This window comes from Phalacrocorax aristotelis, chromosome 2 (assembly GCF_949628215.1).
Source record: "Phalacrocorax aristotelis chromosome 2, bGulAri2.1, whole genome shotgun sequence".
NCBI lineage: Eukaryota > Metazoa > Chordata > Aves > Suliformes > Phalacrocoracidae > Phalacrocorax > Phalacrocorax aristotelis.
In genome coordinates, this window is record NC_134277.1 from 26,506,465 (window position 1) to 26,525,825 (window position 19,361).

The 19,361-nt window shown below is 39.0% G+C and overlaps 1 protein-coding gene across 3 annotated transcripts in view; it reads right to left on the reverse strand.

Annotated features, from left to right (window-relative positions):
- CDK6 (cyclin dependent kinase 6) overlaps positions 1 to 19,361 on the reverse strand; it is a 141,351-nt gene that overhangs the window by 104,268 nt on the left and 17,722 nt on the right. For all 3 annotated transcript variants that reach the window (XM_075082829.1, XM_075082827.1, XM_075082828.1), the window contains exon 3: positions 5,825 to 5,960. In XM_075082829.1, coding sequence (XP_074938930.1) covers positions 5,825 to 5,960 — 136 coding nt within the window. The remainder of the gene's footprint in view (positions 1 to 5,824; positions 5,961 to 19,361) is intronic.

Below are 19,361 nucleotides of genomic sequence, written 5' to 3' on the forward strand. Positions count from 1 at the left end.
AGTGATTTAAAATTATTGGAGTGCCTCACATTTTTATGAGCTCTCAGTTTGCAAGCAATGGAGGTCTGGGCAGTCCTGGGCTACAGCACTGCAAAACACCAACTATACGTTATAATCAGTTTCAAAATGTTTGCATTTGAGTTTGGAGATCATAGACGATGATGACAGTAGGGATTTGGAGATATTTAACACCACCATAATTAAAATCAGTGGCTGCACACTGACAGTAAAAAGGTCCAAGCTAAGAAGTAACTGTACAGATACGACATTATATTTTGTAACATCCTGTGCTCAGCAGTCCCTTCATTTGAATGATGACTCCTGCTAGCCCCTCGGTCAGACTGTACATGACTACCTGCACAACTGCACCAAATGAGATGTGGCTGTGTCTCTACATGCAGCACAGTACAGGAAAGAAAGTACAACATCTGCAACTGAGGGAACCACCACCCTTTGGAGAATATCCTCTTTTTAAGGTTTAGTTCCTTCAGAACTGCCACTTGCGCAGGGCACCTGCTCTCTCATGCTACCTTTCCATGCAGCAGTCCAACCCCCGGTAGCAGGATAACAGACGAAAAAATAAAAGATTTATCCCACAATAATGTATCTGGTTCAGTCCCTTTGTTTTTAATTTATTCACAGGGGCAACTCTTCTTTAGTTCATAATATGGATTCAAAACAAAACTTACTGCAAAATACTCCACAAAGAATGAGATCCTTAGCAGCTGTAAATAGGCATAATTTAACTGAAGCTAATGGATTTACACCTCTTAGAATCAGCTGGGCCTCTGATCCATTATTTGTGGGCTCTAAATTCCTCACTAAGTTTTGCTTCTTTCTTTACCACAAAAGTACTGATAGGAAAATGTTAGTAACAGCTCTTCTCTTAGTATCTTTCTTATTAATTTGAGTAGGCTCTTTTTTTAGTGGCTTTTAACTTTGATGTTGTTACATACAGCCATACTCTGAAGACTCTCAGTACTGGCGAATCTGTTTTCCTGGAATATCTTGTGTTGTTTTCAGAACTGCATGATTGTGTGACATCTGCTCCACATCTCATACGTGACCGACTGAGTAGGTACAACTGTGGCAGATGGCTGATGACTCACCTCACAACACTGAACGCTGGTTTGCTTTCTGAGAAGCAACTTCTTCATATTAATTTTCTAAGAGTTTTGCAAAGATGTGACCAGTCTGCCTGGTTTGACAGCAGGTAATGTAAGTTACAGGAAATGCACAGAGATGCAACAGCAACATTTATGCTAGGACTGGGGGTAATATTTTAAAATTCAGGTTTTGGGCTCCTATCAGATAAATCCACAAAAGGAAATCAGGTTCACCGCTGTACGTTCTAAATTTTAGGCATCTAAATAGCAAACTCTGGATCCCTGAATCAGATCAGGAGATGTAGGCTTCCTATGCAAAGGAGATACAGAATAATATCCCCAGAAGCCATTTACTTGAGTGAGGAATCAGGAGACCAGAGAAAAGGATATACCTTAAACCCTGTTCTCTCTGTGATTTGGCTGCCCTGTTCCAGGCCGGGGGGAATACCATGAAGATTCACAGATCACAGACCTGGGTAAAAGGACATTCCCAGCTCTTCTAACATCCCATGGTAGATAACGTATACACCTGCTATACCATAGACCTTTGTTCTGTTCCCTCCTCTGTTGACTGTCAGATTGAAACAGGCATAACCCAGTTAGCACATGTAGCTTGGATAGGCAAAGTTCTGATCAGCTGTAAGAAAACTATTGCAAGAAGAACACAAATTCACTTATAATGGCATTACTTTGCAAAGTTAACTTTGTTCATTACTAAAATTAAAGAGCCTCAGCAACAGTTTGTGATCACCTCTCATTCTTACAGACTGCTTGGCCCAGCAGAACAAGATGACTGGAGGGAATTCCAAAGAGCCATTCCTAAACTACTTAATTTACAGCTCTATATACCAAGCCATCACGTGCATATAATAATTTAAAGCTAAATGTTGTTATATACATGGCAATAGCTTAAATCAGTAAACATCAACTTGTTTGCACGCACATGATTTCCATACTAAAAATGTAATTAGTGTTATAACAACCATAACCATATCCAAATTGTTTAGGATCAAAAAAACCATGCCAGCCTCAAAAGCATCACATCAAAATGTGACCACCCAGCTTAAACATGCTTCGGTCCCAAAGACTAACACATCAAAATACTTTAGTGGCTTGTTAACTATTTTTTTAAAAAAAAAATCTTTCTGTGGCAGAGACGTGTCATTCCCATTTCCACTATCCTTAAGACAACTAACAGAAGTTCCTAATGATTCCAGTCTCTCAGAGACTCGGCTGCTGACACCATTAACATAACCAAAGACCTGTGCATGACTAACAGCTGGGTCCCAAGGAAACTTAACTCATACCTTCCATTTCCACATAAACTGCCCTAAAGTTAAAGAGTATCCCAGGAAGAAAAGAAGGGAGGAGATGATGGGTAGAGAGGAAAGAAGAAAGATGTTGTCATTGCTGATTCTGATTCATCCTGTATGGAACACATATTAATCAGGTCTGACAGAGGAACCCAGCAAGGGTGAGGACTATAATCCAGTAGTTACAAAGACAAATTAATTAGATAAAGGGCTTGAATGTAGTTCTTTTGCAAAGGTGAATGCCATGTCCACAAGTATTTGGAGTCATGTTCTCCATCCCTCTAGCCCATGGAGGTATTTCCATGGAGTATACTCCATTAAAAAATAATGGAAGTGCTTCAGCAGAAAAGGTTCAAAATACCTCTTTCCAGAATAACCTAGAGCTCAGAAGCCAGAGCTTATAGGCACAGCATTCTTGCTCCTGGTGACAGGGAGTGTAAGTGAGCACGTCTGCCCTACATCCTGGGTAAGTATTCCCACTACCTGGCAATGCCTCAAAGGGAAACTGCCTCTCTTCTGTCATTTTATGGGCACCTGGGGATATGTTCCTAAAATACCCTCTGGGGTAACCCCTACTGCCGGGCTTTAGACATTAGAAAGGCGTTGCTGAGCTGCATTAAGACAAAAGCTTTAGTTGTGTTTAAATGATCCATATGGTTAGTTTCTCTGAACTGCTACAGTCTGACTACTATCTGCTAAACATAAAGGAAATTCTTAAAATGGTACCACTGTAACTTATATTCCTTGACAGTTGGTAACTAAAACCTCCAGCGTGCTCCAAACCAGCAAAAACTGAGTCTCCCTCCCACAAATGATACGTAATGATAGTAGTTAATTCACACAGAAAAGATCTTTTGGGGCTGATACTTCTCTCATAGTAATTTTATGTCATTCAAGTTGCACTAACAACTGTTGAGTTTACACCATGGTGCCAAAGAGGTATATTAGATCCTTCAACTTCAAGCTATCCAGAGCTTACTTGGCTCATTTGGCACCTCTGTGTTGCTGACACATGCAGAACTTTAACAGATGGTCTCACAATACTGGCAGTTGTTTTGTACTGTTCTAGTGGTGAGGGGAAATACTCTATACAAATTGTCTGCAATTCTGGAAAATAAATGAAGTACAAATCCATATTAACCTCAAAAGCCAAACTATAAAAAGTCAGATTAGTCATTTAACGATGTATGTGCTCTGGGTTAAATGCTCAGTTACTGCAAAATGGCCATATTTCCCTGAGCCAGGAGAACTATGCTTTGCTTCAGTTTCTACCAGGAATATCCATAAACACTGGATTATTAGAAAGGTATCAAAATGAATTAGGAATAAGCCTTGAGACCCTTCCTCATGTGATCAGCCCTGCCTATCAGAAAAAGTACCTCCATAAACTGGGTTTTTTCACATAAATAGTGAAGCAACAGGGTGCAACTTAGTTAACTGAATCTCTCTTTTTTCCCATGCCAAAGAGAATTCAAGAAATAACACATCAGCTACTGTGCAAATGTTGAAATCAACAGCGATGACCAAGTAAACAGCAATTTTACATCTTCCTCACCCATTTAGAAAGAGCTGTAAGTACCACAAGCTGAATATTACACTCACTAATTTCCCTGGCTGCAGTGGAATTTGCACTGTACATAAAAGACCAGAATTGCTCCTCCTTGTTTCTGTGTGGCTAAATTTTTCTCTTTTATTGTGCCAGATTATCAGATATATCAACTGGGCTGAACTAGTAAACCACATATACAGAACAGTGCTTTTCAAAAGTAAACCCAACAGTTTCCTTCACCAGTATATAAACTTCATGAAATATATGTTCACACATACGTATTACAGTCTACTAGTGCAAATTTAGAACAGGCTTTTAGAAAATCACAAACTTTCTAGTCCAATGCTCACCTCGTCTATTTGCTTTAAATGAAATATAGCTCGAAAGATATTTCAAACTGAGATTTCAGAGGCTTGGTCATTCAGTTCCCATCCATTTCAATATATTTAGTTAGATAATACGTCAGTCACCTTGTATGTTATTTTCACAGCGCTAGTTACATTGAAATACTGTTCCCTTAGGCAGCTTCAAAGTGCTAGAAGGAAGTAGAACCCTAAAAGCATTATCATGAGAGAGTCCTTCAAATGCAAGAGGTACATTGCAGTCTTCTGCTGGGACTGAATCAAAGCTGTATCCTTTTTTTTTTGTATTTTACTTTATCCACTAAGATTGCGTAGAAAACATGGTTGTTGGAACTGACTGATGTTACACATTTGTGACTTTGATACAAGTTAAAAGATCTTTATCAGTTTTATGTCTAATTTTATAATGAAAGATCAAACAACTCCTAAGTTAGAAGCTGTTAACAAAAAAAATATTAAAAGAACTAAATTTCAGATAAGTTTCATGTTTTCTTTTCCTCCCTCAGGACTTTTGCCAGACTCAGATGACACAACATACTTCCAGAAAGTACTTATAGAAACGCAAGATAATCCGTCTCTGAAAGCATAAATTATTTCTCCTCGTGAAAAAAGAGAAAATCAAAAAAATGTTAAACAGACACAGTCAAAATGTAGGAACACCAATTCCTCTGCTTCCCTTCCCAGGCGTAAGCATTTTGTCAAACATTTCAAGCTATGATCCTCAATGTAGCACTTCACTGTGAGATTCCCAGGAGAGAAGAGGAATTGGTATGCATATTTATATACCAACAATGCAAAAACGCCCTATTCTGGGAAGAGGTCCTCCCTTACACATGCAGAATATGAGATAACATGATGGGAAAACTTCATAATTATCCTTCCAGTTACTGAGAGCCTTCCCAACTTCTACAACAACTGGTCATGGCTACCCGCTTCCTGGAGCACATCCTCTGCAGAGCTCACCACAGGTCCATGGTGAACATTTCCTGCTCTTCGAGCATATAGAAACATTTCTGGCAAGAGGGACATGAAACAGAAGGAGTCTCTTGGGGAAAGAAAAGGCAAAGGGAAGGGGATGGGAGCACAGGATTTATTTTATCCATTCTAACAATATCCAGCACTCTACCAGACACCTTCTACGGAAGGTTCAAGTAGTCTTGGACTGAACAATAATAGAATCGCCTGCCTACGGCTGCAGGCAAAGGTCATTGTCAATGATTTAGAATGCTACATTTGGTAAAAAAGTAGAGATTATGTGGATTTATAAATCTAAAAGAGAAAAAAAAACAAGTGCAACATTTCCAAAAAGAGATTGCATCCATTAGTGAATACAGATCTTTGTGCTGCAATTCATGTCCCAAGCTGGGCATTACTCAATTTTGATATAACATAATCCTATGGAATCAAAATGCAGTTTGTCTTTGTGATTTATCTCTTCGCCCTTCCTATCAAATATTTTCTGAAATAATATCCAAAGTCTTTCTTCTTAAATACCTTTATAGTTTCAGTAGGCACCCCAGGCTCTGGAACTTTATCCAAGTAAGTAGTCAAGTCTTGATCCACATGTTCAAACACTAATGTTAACTTGGTCTCTCTGTCTGTTCGTGACACAGTGCATACATCAAACAATCTGAAAGGAGGAAAAGAAAAGAGGAGGTAAGTATACAAAAACCAGTATAGACGTACACACCTTGCAGTTCATACATGTCTATTTAAGTTTCTTACAGTATATAGAATGGAAAAAAGAGTTTTCCAAAGGTAGAGCAATCTTTGAGCTCTTGACTCATCAGATAACTACTGATACATCAATAATATCATATCTCTCTTTCATGTGTGGATTCTGAAATAGGATTAAGAATTCATCGGCTGTTCAAAGTAAAATAATTACATGAAAAGAAAATATTATTTGGACAGAGCAACTAGATTTAACACAGAAAGTTACTTGATATTTATTGACATTCTATGCTGCAGCACTTACAGTCTTTTAAAGAAAAAATTGCAAGAAACATTTTTGATAAAAAATATACAGGGTGTTTGCATGTACCTTCAGTTTCTTCCCACATAACCCCCATGTTCAGCATTACTCAGCTTTATAATTAAATCTGCTTTGGCAGAAACAGAATTGTTTTGCTGGTTACTCTTGTAACTTCCTGGACGCAAGGAATACCTTCAGAGTCAGGATACAGTCTGGAAAAAAGCTTTGTGCACGAGACGCCACTACTGAGAACACTTTCTTGTCTTGTTGCTTTCTGTCATTCTTTTACTGAAATTTCTTTATCATTTCACCTTGTTGCACAACATCAAATTCAAACTAATTTGCGAAGCTCTTCATAATGTCACATTCCTATCTGATTACTCTATTTTCTATTGTTTTCTCTTTTTAATTAGCATTTCTCTCATCTTCTTCACTTCATGTACTGTACCAGCTTTAATCACTGTTTTATCTTTTTCACAAAGTACCTTCTGTACTTCACACCTATACTCATACCAGTGACTTCTGCCCCACTTCTACAAAATCACAATAGGAAACCATCTTACAGATGGAAGGATGCTTGTTCCCTGCTCACATACATTACTAATGTGTTTATTAATTTAGTTTTAAATTGTACAGATCAGATTGCCTTTCCCTCTGAAGCGAGGCAGAAAATCAATCACTACTTTTATTAGATGACAGTAGGTTTTAAAAGTATATGAATACAGTTATTGAGAAGAAAGTCTATACAGTTAAACTGAAGAACCTATCATTAATAACAAACCAAAGTAGTGTTGATACTACTGCTTATTTTGGTCAACACCACAGCAGTTACATTGTTTTATTACATGTATCTTTCCCTCTTGCTTCTTTACTTTGTGCAAAGTGCAGGATTTCTCATAACATTATCAAGTAATACTTTTGTTCTCTGTCCTAGGACTAAAGGCTTAGTAGCCTGTAGACAACAGATCACAGGTCATTGTTTTTCAAAGAGGACATCTGACAAACAGACAAGAAAAACAGTTTGCACTGCATTTTTACTTCTTACCTTTAATTTCAAATTATTTCACAAGAGAAGGGAAGATAAGAATTGGCACCACTATCTGTGAAGACCGTAATCCAGGTGTAAGAGAGCAGTATGTTTCACTTGAGATGACACAGACCTAACATGTTACGGCCATGGTCCCACTTTAACAGCATTTCCTAAATAATCTTTGGTCAGACACTTTAAAATTGTTTACTTGCCACCATGTTTTGAAAACGGATGCATGCACATTCCTTTTAACTTAAAGAAGCTTTTCAGTGAGTAATAATTTGGAAACCTGAGTTACAGAATATGAAGAGACTGTCACCCTCTCTCTACTGGAAGACTAATCTGTACTTAATCTGTAATCATCATATGAACAAATATTAATTAAATTATTATGGTAACATAGTGACTGTAACAGCAAATGTCTCGGCACATTTCTCATAAAGACAAATACTATTCTCTTTATGGTTCCCTTAATGGGGCGTACACGGAAGATAGATGTCTTGTACACAGTAAACCAGTTTTGTGAAAAGTCACAAACCTTCCTGAAAAGTGAAATATCCTGGTATTTGGCTGGAGGTTAATAATCTGCAATATATTTATATAAATCAATGTGGAATGTAGCCGGACTGCCTATAACCCCAACACATGCAAATAGAGAGGAGCCAGACAGGTCTGAACATCTGAACATAAACACTGGAAAATATTTCCAACTGTATGATTCCTTTGTGTTGACCTACATTTACCTAAAAATGTTCTAAAACACCTTTTTTGCCAGGTATTTAATACACTGGCAAAATTATCTTCTCAACTATAGCAGAATTATAATTCAAGACAAAAAAAAAGGGAAAAAAAGATTTCACTGAATAGAATATAGAAGCAACATGTAATTTCCAGGTCACTGTGGAGGGAAATGCTGATTCTCTGTTTAATTCTTCTGTATGTGGCCTATTTTGATTCTGGCATTTTCTGGCACAGTAAAATAAGGAACTCAGAGGAGTGCAAATCTAGTCACCTATTACTGTGTAATAATATTATCTTTCCTTTTTATACACCTTTTATGTGAAACTCTAAATGCTTTACTGTTAATAATAAAAACTCCAGATCCTGCGCCAGGCTGGATGGAAGCACATTATGTTTACTCACAGAAAATACAGCTGCTGCCTTAGAAAGATAATAATTTCAAGCGCAGCTTATATGAATCCACGACATTACAGAAAGACAACATCTGGCATTGCCTGTGCTAATTATTCTGGAAATAGATCGAGAAAGATACAGCCTCTTTATTTAGTGGTTTCCATAGGGACAAAACTACTTTCTATACGTTACATTCTTTCACATCCACTGTGAGAAAATCATCCGTAAAGTTGTCTTCTTTGCTAGGAACATCTTTGCTGTCAACAGTGCACATCTCTCGAGCCATTTCCTCATGATTTTCTGTACGTGATGGGTTAGTTTTGCATGTGATTGCCTCTCTGGAAGAGGCAACAGCAAAAGGCCTTTTATTTGAAGAGTTACCATGTGGACACTGTCCCAAGTGAAGTAAATGTACCTCAATTAATACAGGATTTCCATGCTGAATACTTTGTAAACACAAGCCCTGCCCGTCTATTGTACTTACAAAAGAAACGTTTGAATTATTTGATTAAAGTAAGATCCGCTATGGGAAATCCTGCAAGTATTTAACAAGATGTTTGGCTGGGAGTCATACATCGCCTGATGTGTCGATCAGAACTGGAACATTGTTGAACTGACACTTACAGACTACCTGTGTTTTAATGCAGACATTTTTTCAAGTTAATTGTACTAAAGTAAAAAAAGCTTATCAGCTACAAATCTATGACTCTGTTTCATTTTAGGTGTCTGGTGCCTGGCAGATCTTACTATAACCTAGTATACTTGCTTTCCTAAAAAAATACTTTGGGTTTTCTGAATGCAGAAAACAAGATGATGCATCTTGAACTCTCCATAGCTTCTTACAGCATGTAATCTGATAAATGCAATCTCAGTTCATCTTCATTTTACAATACACAGCCTGAATGCTTAATGTTTTTATAAGAAAAGACACAGTTATGCCAATTCCTTTCAAAACTATTGCATCTACTGACTGCTACTAATTTGGGAACTGCTTCTATAAAGTCCTTAAACGTTACTGAACTTGCTTTTGAGATGCTCTGAGAACTGCTACAAAGTTACCCACTTGGAAGTGGAATAAACATTTTTTTCCTGAGCAAACTGAGATAACAGCGATGGAGATCAAACCCATCAGCCCAAGCCACGTGCAACAAATACCAAAAAACAGCTCTGACTGTAAGACCTGAAAACTGTTTGGGCATCAGTTCTCTTGGCTATTGTCAAAAAGATGAGTGAGTAAATACATCTGGAAAATTAGCCAGATCATAGTCAAAGGGAAGACCAAAGAATTGGATACTTGCTGCCAATGCATCCAAAGGCTTATTGTTATTTTTATTGCAGTAGGATTAATCCAACATGAACACATATCCCTTTACTTTGCTGGTCACTCACAGCACTAAACAAAAACACAGTCCTTGCCCTCTGAAGTTTTTCAGTAGCATGGATTTACTTTAATTTTCTTGGGAACAGTGTCTTCCTAGGAAGAGTTACTTCCTAGCTTGTGCATGACAGAGGAAGACAACTGGAGCCATTGATTTATGAGTAGCAGAAATGTTTAAGACTGTGGTGTGGTAAGTAGTGGCATAGTAATATGCTACAGTTTTAAGGTTTCGTAAGTCTGGACAAAGATTCAGATGGAAAGAGTCTGGTGGTCTCAACCTAACTCTGGAAGGTATTTATCCACATGACAGAAAACCAGCAGAGAATTTATGTATGATTGACAGTGTTTATGCAAATGCCACAAGATTGGGATACCAAGACTATTACAGGTCATGACTGAGGTTTACTGACGAATGGGGGGTGGGGGACAATAGCCTGAATAGCTTCTGCTTTCACTGCCTTTGGCTCAGGTTATTCCTTTGAGTCTGTAATTTTCAAGGGCACAGAAAATTTCAGTCCCTCATATCTAAAAGCACTGAAGAATGACAGTCAGGCACCCTTTGAGTCTAAATTTCCAGCAGCCTTAGACTCTTTGGTACTCTGGAAGCCACTCAGCAGCAGGTCCTTTGTTCACCCCGACTTCTTAAACTACGTACTTCTTTTAAAAAAACAGTTTCCCCCATACTTTTAATATTAGCTACCTTCTCCTTTCTTGCTTTTGAAGAGGAAAAAGACTCTGCTAACAGCAACCAGTCTCTACTTGGAATCACATATACCCAATGTATTGTAACAAAGGGGTCGTATTTCAGCTGAAGAAGACAATAGCTGGGCAAGTGGAGTGGAACATGTGCGTTAAGAGAACCATGTCCCATGTAGCAAAACAGGAAATAGAGCTTCACACTCTGAAACGTATGACAGAGCTCTTTCCCTTTGTTCAGGACATGCTGCTTTGTCTCATCTTAATCAGCAATCACCTACTCCTCCATGCCTCTGAAAGCTGGTATTTCAGAGGTAGATTTTTCCTCCTCGAGGGAGCTTTAGTGAAGGACTTTTAGACAGAAAAAAACAGCACATGCAGATGAAAAGACTACTAAATTCAAAGTAGCTCATATTCTAAGTGCATTTTTTTTCTGGGATAACATTTGTAAAACCACATAATAATGCAAAACCTAAGTTCCATTTTCAAAACTGTATGGGGTCTTCAGGAGCTTCCCAATGTGCTTGTCATGCCAGCTGCAGCTGCAGCAATGCGCATCAATACTTAGGATACGCCTCCATGGCACACTGCAACATAATGCAGAGACACTTAGACCATGCTCAGCTGACCCACCCTGGTACTGAAAACGTACAGTGTGGTTGTAAGCTAGCCCACCATGAGCTCCATCCAGCAGCCGTCAGACACCTAGAGTCAAACTCAATTAATTAAAATTAGCTTGGGTATCTCAACACAGCACGTGGCAACTTTACATTTCAAATCCTTAATCTCTACATTTCTGCTGGGTTCTTGGAGTTTGTGAACATTTTTCCTGCTCCGCTACCCTTCCGGGAAAGAGTAGCACGATCTCTTCTTGCCTTCAGAAGAAACCTCTTTTAGGCAAATAGCAGAAAAGGGCAGAACATAACATCAGATAAAATAAATGAATTTATCTAGGACAAGCAGATGTTATGCAGATAGATGTTTTCAACTCTGCAGTCACTCATTCATTATCTGCTGTGCCCAGACCAGAAAGAGCTACCGCGAAGAAGCAATTGCATGACGAAAGCAAGGCAGCAGAAAGTCCGGTCCTGGAGACCTACTCCCGCAGAGCCCAGCCCATATTCTTGCTTATAGCCCACTCACCAGTGAGATTTAAGGGAAGGAAGGGGGATATTAGGATGACAAGGCAATCGTTCATCTGCAAGCTGAGCTTTGTGCTGTAATTTTTTCCAGTCTCTCTCTCTTTCTGACTTGGAAAAATTATTTAAAATGCTTAGCTGTATAAAGATGGTTTTGTTCTTTAAGTGTGTGTGAGGAGGAGAGACAGAGAAAGTGACAGAGAGAAATAGATGCTCTTGAAAGCGAAGTAAATAGCACTGGCTAAAGTCCGATAGTGTGGGCTGAATGGGCAAGCTTTCAACGCTCAGTACCGACTGTAGCCCTGACCTGCAACACCCCTGCTCTCCTGCGCTGGGCCCCACTCAAGCAATGACGAGCCCTGGTGCCAGACTGAACGGTTTTGTGATGCAGACAAATGTCTGCTCTGACGAAACCACCAAAACTAATTTTCATTTTTGACAGAAGCCAAGATTTATGCCCAAAAGATGAAAAGGCCAAGTACATTTACTCACTGTGCCACCCAAGTCACTAAAAGATTCAGTTGTTAAGGGTTTTACTTCAGGGAAAAATACGCCTGACAAGATGTTCTCTACACCTCTCTTTGTTTATAGCAGCATGCTGTCTTTTTTAGCCCTCACACTGCCATTTCTTGTCCACCTTCTTTGCAAAGGGAGATTACCTTTAATAGGCAGGGACCAGAAACTGATCTGGTAATTCGAACAATATCCTGCCTTGCAGAACTTCGCTTTCAGGACTCGTCCTACAGTTCACCAGTTTCTGAAGTACTTAACTCCTCACCAGTCCAGCTTCATCTCATTGCAACTGATTTTAAATCCAAACCGGCCACACAGTGAGCAATTGCCATTACCAAGGGAAAATACCAGCCAGCTGGTGCCTACACAAACTCCTGTGCGCTGCCTTACCAAACAGACTGTCAGATTCTCTCTGCGAGGGACAGGCCAAGTCACCCCCAAATCAGAAAAATAACATGGCCTGTTATGAAGACAGTTGCTGACAGATTGTTTAGGATCAGCAATAGCTGTCTGACCTATTCATAGTGCTCTCATGTGATCCTTGAGCAAGCGAACATACACTGCCTTTCAGAGTCATGTACACTGCCATCATACAGTACTCGGAGCTTCCAGTAAGCTTCCATACGCTTCCAGTTCCAAGTACAAAATAAGATGCTCTGATTCACTAGCAGTGCATGTGCATCTTTTATTAAGTGCTTTAGATTTTCTGTAGAATATCTTCCTCAGGAAAAGTTGCATTCCTTTTTACATTCCTTAAATTGCTCAACATGTAAATAAAACCTATGCCTGAATATTGATTTTGTTTAATTCATATGAAAGGAGCACAGAAGTTACTCTGGACTCCCAGCTGTACCTGGTGCAAGATGGTATACAACAAAATCCAGTCTTTATTCATGTGTAGCTCACAGTCAAACTGATTGTTACAGACTCCACATTTCAGTTTATCTTTTTAATTCCTGCCTGAGCCAAACTTACCTGATCTAAATCTAAGCTGTCATCTCTTTCCTAGATTTAAGTAAAACCAACAACTTATCTTTGGAAGATTTTGCAAGAGTATAAATTATCATTCATTCCTTAGAAGCTTAATAATCTAATTTATCTACACTTGAGACTTAATGGTGATGCCAACCTATCAAAAATAACAAAGGAAATAATAACCCTCTAACTCCATATAAAAAGGATCCACAGCAAAAAATCAAACGTCCTGTTTGATACTCTGTACCATCTCATACAGTTTTTTAAATCCTTGCAATATCACAGCAGTTCCTGAGGTGTTTAATTCAGCATTTTTTAAGTGGTAAGTAATTCCAGTGCAAATTTGGTTCCAACTGTTGCATTTCAGATGTGCATGGGGAAACTTAAAAACCAAGAAGGTACCATAGAAGATGGCAGGTATACTCTTTTGGTGCTTACCATCAATGCAGGGACTGCTGTTCCTGAATGACTTCCAGGTTACTCTACAGCCACAATTCTACTGAGGGATGGCAGCTATACATAAAACTCAAGTTCTGTTTGAATTCAAATTAACCTTCCAGCATATGCTAAGCCCTCAGGAATACAAGCAACCACAGCCTGACTGATAGTACTCCTGAAGGGCAAATCTAGCCATCAGAGCCACTGAACAAGTAAAGTAAGGGGGCTTGCCAAATGGTGCAAATACACCTGAGCCCTGATGATGTTGCTACCACTTCCTAGGAAGAGGGGCCACTACTGACTGGCAGCAGCTGAAAGGAGCCCAAAGCTGCTATGGCGAGGGTGATGAGGAGGGGAGAGAGAGCACTAGGTGCAAAATGTCTTGCTGTTGTTCTTTTACTGGCATTAACAACAGTTTTGATTAAGTTCCTCAGAAGAAGTATTGTTGTAATGATTTGTGAGACACAGACACCCTAAAGCCTTGTAAGAAAATAGAGTTCTACAACTTCTCATAGGTAGAGATAGGACCAGACGGTCTGTGTTTCTCAAAGAAGGATCAAGAGCTGACTTCTAGAAAGGGAAAACTTCCACAGTTCAACAATACTGTGAACTCCACTGCAAAAGCAAAAGAGCAGGAAAACAGAAGGAAAAAAAGCCTAAAGAAAAATAAAAGGCTAAATTGGCTAAAATTGACAATACTGATATGCACAAAGTCAATACTAAAGACAGCTGTTAATTTGAAAACCAAATTAATTCTTTTTAGTCCTTTGAATTGTGTTGTTATAATGTGTTCAAGGAATTATTAAGGAAATCTGTAGGCTTTCTAATGTAACATGCTGTATATCCATGTATTAAACAGAAAGCAATTAGTATACATGGGAGTAAAACAGGGTAAAACATTGCATGGCTCAGTCATGCCCATTTGTTTATATTTGGGTTTATTATTACGTATTATTTCTTAAATACAACATTCTTGGCTCTCTAGATGACATTATAGCAAAGAAAATACTTGGTAAGAGAATGAAACAAGCACCACTCTGGGAAATCAGGTGCAAACTTCTTACAGTGTCTGTTTGTTTATTGCTATGACAGCAGAGTCAGTTGACATAACACAAGCTTTGAGCAGTATTTTATGAAAAAATTCTAGATCTGTCAGTAAAAAAATGCAATTTTGGAGTTAGGGAAGCAGAAAAAACCTGTCATAGGTCTTGATCTTGCACAATCCACTAGCCCTTAACTACCGAAGAAAATTACGCTGTGCTTAACTTCCAGCATGCAAATAACCTAAGTGACTTCTAAGGAAGTATACATCATCTAAAGCTTCGTCTCCCTTATATGCCTGGTATGTTTCAGAAATGAAAGCAGAGAAGAAAAAAAAAAAAAAGGTAATTCATTGTGCACATAGAATGAAAGACAAAAGGCCAAAAAAGGTAATTTTTCTCTTCCTTATGCTCAGCCAGTCATTACCTGGACAGAGCCGTGTAAATCCCTGTATGCCATTTAAATCAGCATCTACTATGATAGCTGGTGTTCGTCGTTCCTGGTCTGCTTCTCTCACCCATGAAGTGAGAACTGTACAAATTGGGGCCCTGCATGTGAGCTCCCCTTTTGCACCGCAGTGTCCTTATCTGTACCACAGTCTCTCCTTCCTAACTTTTTAATTACTTTTAAGACTCAAGTTCATTCTTGAATATGGCCATACATCTCTGCAAACGATGTTCGTAATTTATTCCAAAGAGTTTATCACAATATTTGTTTTTCCCTAAATTCTGAAACGACCAAAACTGTGAACTGTTGCTTTCCCAGTCTTTACCCAGGGGACTAGAAAACAGCAACATATATGAACAGTTCTTGTTATCTTACAAATGGAAACAGCAATTTAACACCAGATATTTAAACCGCATGAAAACAACTTCTAAAAAATGTCTAAATCTGTTCAAAGAACCTGTTTATGGATTCACTAGAACTGCTCAAAATTTCCTGAAAACGGACCAGACATATCCACCCACTTCCAACGCAAGCACGGTGGTTAGGCAGCAAACGCAGTTGCCACATTCAGCAATAGACCAAGTGAAAATCCACAAGGTGTCTTACATTTTGTGTGGTGATTTCCACACATGCTTGTCCTGCATGAGGTTAAAAGACATAAAATAGAGACACAGTTCACAGTGCTTGTTGAAGCACAACACATTCATTGGGGAATGACTTTGACCAGGCTTTGATGCCAGATGTATTCCCAAGAAGCCTGTGTGCTGTGATGTCAGGGGCACTGTTAACTTCAGACAAAGGGAATTCCTCCATTCACTTCAGTAAAACCTGGAAGGGAGCACAGTGAACTCAACTGACCTGCCAGCGGCACTGTACCGTGTCCTGCCACCACCACTCGGTGTGCTACGAATCACATCCCATCTGCCCAAAAGTAAATAGCGCTCGGATGATTTCCAAAAATCAAAAGACAAAGGCAACTGCTCACATGGGTAACACAAACAAACAGATTTGGTCTGGTTTTGGGAGACAGCCAGATTTATGCACCTAAACATTGCACTCCTCTATAAGTTGCATTCTAAAAGAAAAACTAAGTTTATAAGAGAAAGCAAACAGTGAGGGGATATTTATTCTAAAACCAAAGCATCAGAACTAATGGAAAACAAAGTTAAGGTAACAAATTCAGCACATACAGAAGGCGGATTTAAGGCTTGCAAGAAAACTAACTACTCCGTTGAAGGCTGTCTTTGGCTACCCATCATCGGACAGATCAAATGCCATCCTTCTACACAAGAGCCTAGCAGAGCTCATGGACCTCTTAGTTCTCCTCTCAGCTGCCGTGGAGGAGATACAACTCATATAATGGAGCTGCTTAGGGGTTTGGTGGTTAGTCTGAATGGGCCGTGTAGGCCTCCATATATTCAAGGGAAAGAAGTAGGTTGGCTGAATCACTCAGCAGGGCGGGGAGAAGTACTGTCTCTCCCTGCTTGCTGTGGAAGACGCCTAGATGACTAATTTAGACAAGGTGCTTGAATTTAACTGAATTTAGGAGAGATGACTCTTTCCCAGGAAGACTATAACTGAGCAATTTTACTCGGTAGAATTCCAGAGTACGTTTGATTGTTTTTTGAAGATATTTAAAAATATTTCTTCTCATGATGAACTTAAAACAAAATGCGAGGAAAGTCGAAAAAAAAAACCAAAAGACACTGAAAATGCCTCTGCCCTACTCACTCAACCCCCACAGACCAGGATCAATCCTAGAACACTCTGCACACAAGAGCCTTTACCTAAGCCTCATGAAGTTAGTACATGTATTTAACTGGCTTTGGCTCAGGTCCAGAATTTCCTTTAATTTGAAAGGGAGTTTCACCTGTGACAAACTTGCAGGATTGAGTTTAATATTCATGTTGTACAGAACAGAAACAAATGGGACTAATAAATCTTCAATAGAAATTTACAAGATTTTTCTGGCTTAATAAATTTAGCCAGGGGCCAATTGCCCTTAAACACTCGATACATAAAAAGGGATCCTCATTTCCATTAGCATGCAAATTCCTTACACGTTTCATCAGAATTTAAGACATTAAATCTCACAAGGTTTTAAAAATGTGGACTTCATGGCTGCTTTTTTTCCCATTCACAGTCATCCACACGTGGCCATACAAGCTCCTTGGCTGTCATGTCATTTCTTCTACTAAGCTGCATTTTTTTAAACTTTAAATTAATTCATAGCACATGCAAAGAAAATGAAAAATTCTATTTCTATAGGATTCTCAGGTGCTTTCGTCCTCCAGTTCTTCAGGTAGATGATGATTACACATTTCCTCCTTTTCCAGCCAGTTTAGATGGCACTGTGAGCCAGCCATTTAAAGATTAATGCACACGGAGTGAAGTATTCTATAGGCTGTACAGCTCTTTAAGTATTTCCTTTAAGCTCTTGCACACATATGTAAAAGAAAACAAATTAAAGATTATTTGCAGAGTTTGGCAATGAAAATGAGGTGTTAGTAGCATTTTGAGCTGGCAATAAATTTTATTCGACTGTTTTACTACTTCGGGGCAAAGGCAACTATTTCTTTTGGGGCGTCTTTCAGCAGCATGAGATGAGGGTTTACATTGTAATGCATGGGTAGTTTTGAAATAAATTCAGCATTTTGTAAATGGTAGTGTATGTCAGATATTAATACATGATAAAACTGTATTTTGGTTGTTTTGCAACAATGTCTTCCACATTTCTGAAAGAAATGAGCAAACTATAATAAATCTTGCAAAAACAAGGTCTGGTTCCTGGAACTCTAAAACATTTTTATGTCTAGGCAAATGAAAACAAAGTACATCTACCCAAGCTTTGCAAGCAAAGGAGAGCGTGCTCTGCGATGTCCAGGCAGGCAGTGTCAGCTCAAGCCGAGCTGGGAAGATCGGAGGACAGCAGAGCGTAATGGCTGAGGCTCCGCAGCGCTAACATGGCTACGCAGCTTCCAGCTGGCTCAAAGCACCGGCAGAGCGAGTAGGCATCTGCCTGGGAATGAGGCAGGGCTGGCTCACATCTGCTTGCAAATTCTGCATGGACTTACAAAGCAGTGGACACAGATTACTTAAGATCATAGAGCAAGTCGGTGTCAAAACTGTCGAGCCTTCATTTGCCAGGAACTATCACTTCAGGTCTGTCCTGTGCTTACACGATTCCCTAAGCTATCTGCTCTTTCTCACTTCAGAAAAGTACTGGGTCAGATGGAAATTGTTCTAACCCTTTCTAAGCCCTATATGAATTGTTTTATTGATCTGATTATTTTTATTTCAAGAATAAGCCAAGAGACATCAAGGGCTGAAGGAGTTGCTCCTCATTATTTTCTCTAATCCAGCCCAAATCCTACAATCATCCTATTTATCTCTGTTCGGAGAAACAGCACAGAAACTTAAACCACAGCTGATGGTCTTGAGCCCTTGTACAGTTGTCTAAACAGGGAACAGTACACACCATACAGGGTCCATAGAATCAGCACAGGCTACCAAAGCCTTTTCTGGCAGTGATCAGCTTGCCTATTCCAGTGACACACTACCATTTTTTTTTCCAGAAACAATTACCCCTCTTAGTTCTTCTTTAGAGCTTCCATTTATCTTCTATTTAAATATGTAGTCAAGGAAAAGCCAAATTTTCACACTGTGAAATGTAGGTAATCATACTGGACATCATATTTATGTACAAGTTTTATATGAATTTTCATGCTTATTGCCCTACAGGCTTTTAATTAGAGTGTCACTGGACTATCAGTGATATCAATTGCTATATTGTGTAACTTCTCTGTGTGTAGTGAACACTTACCAGTGGCACTGGCCTACAAATAGATCTTTTTTCACCCACAACTCAAGGAATCAAGACTAATTAAATTGAATAGATACAGGGAACACATTAAGGAAATATATGATCTTAGATAGTAAAGATATGGCTGCATTAATTGCAAGGGGGAAAAAAGACATCATAAAACTGTCAAGATAAATTATTTAGGAACCAAGGTCCGAAATAACCGAGGTATTTAGGGTTGTCAGTACATTTGAGAACCACTTGTTGTCCAAAGTGTAACTTCTTGATGATTTTCAATTAGTATTCTAATGCCGAAATCTTAAGAATATAATAGGATTGGAACAAAAAAATGAGACTAGTTGCCTGCATTAATAAGCACCCACGCAACAGACATCTATGAGGATGCACAGATACCGCAGGCCACAAGACGCTTCCTATCATCCCACACCTCATGCAGAGCTAG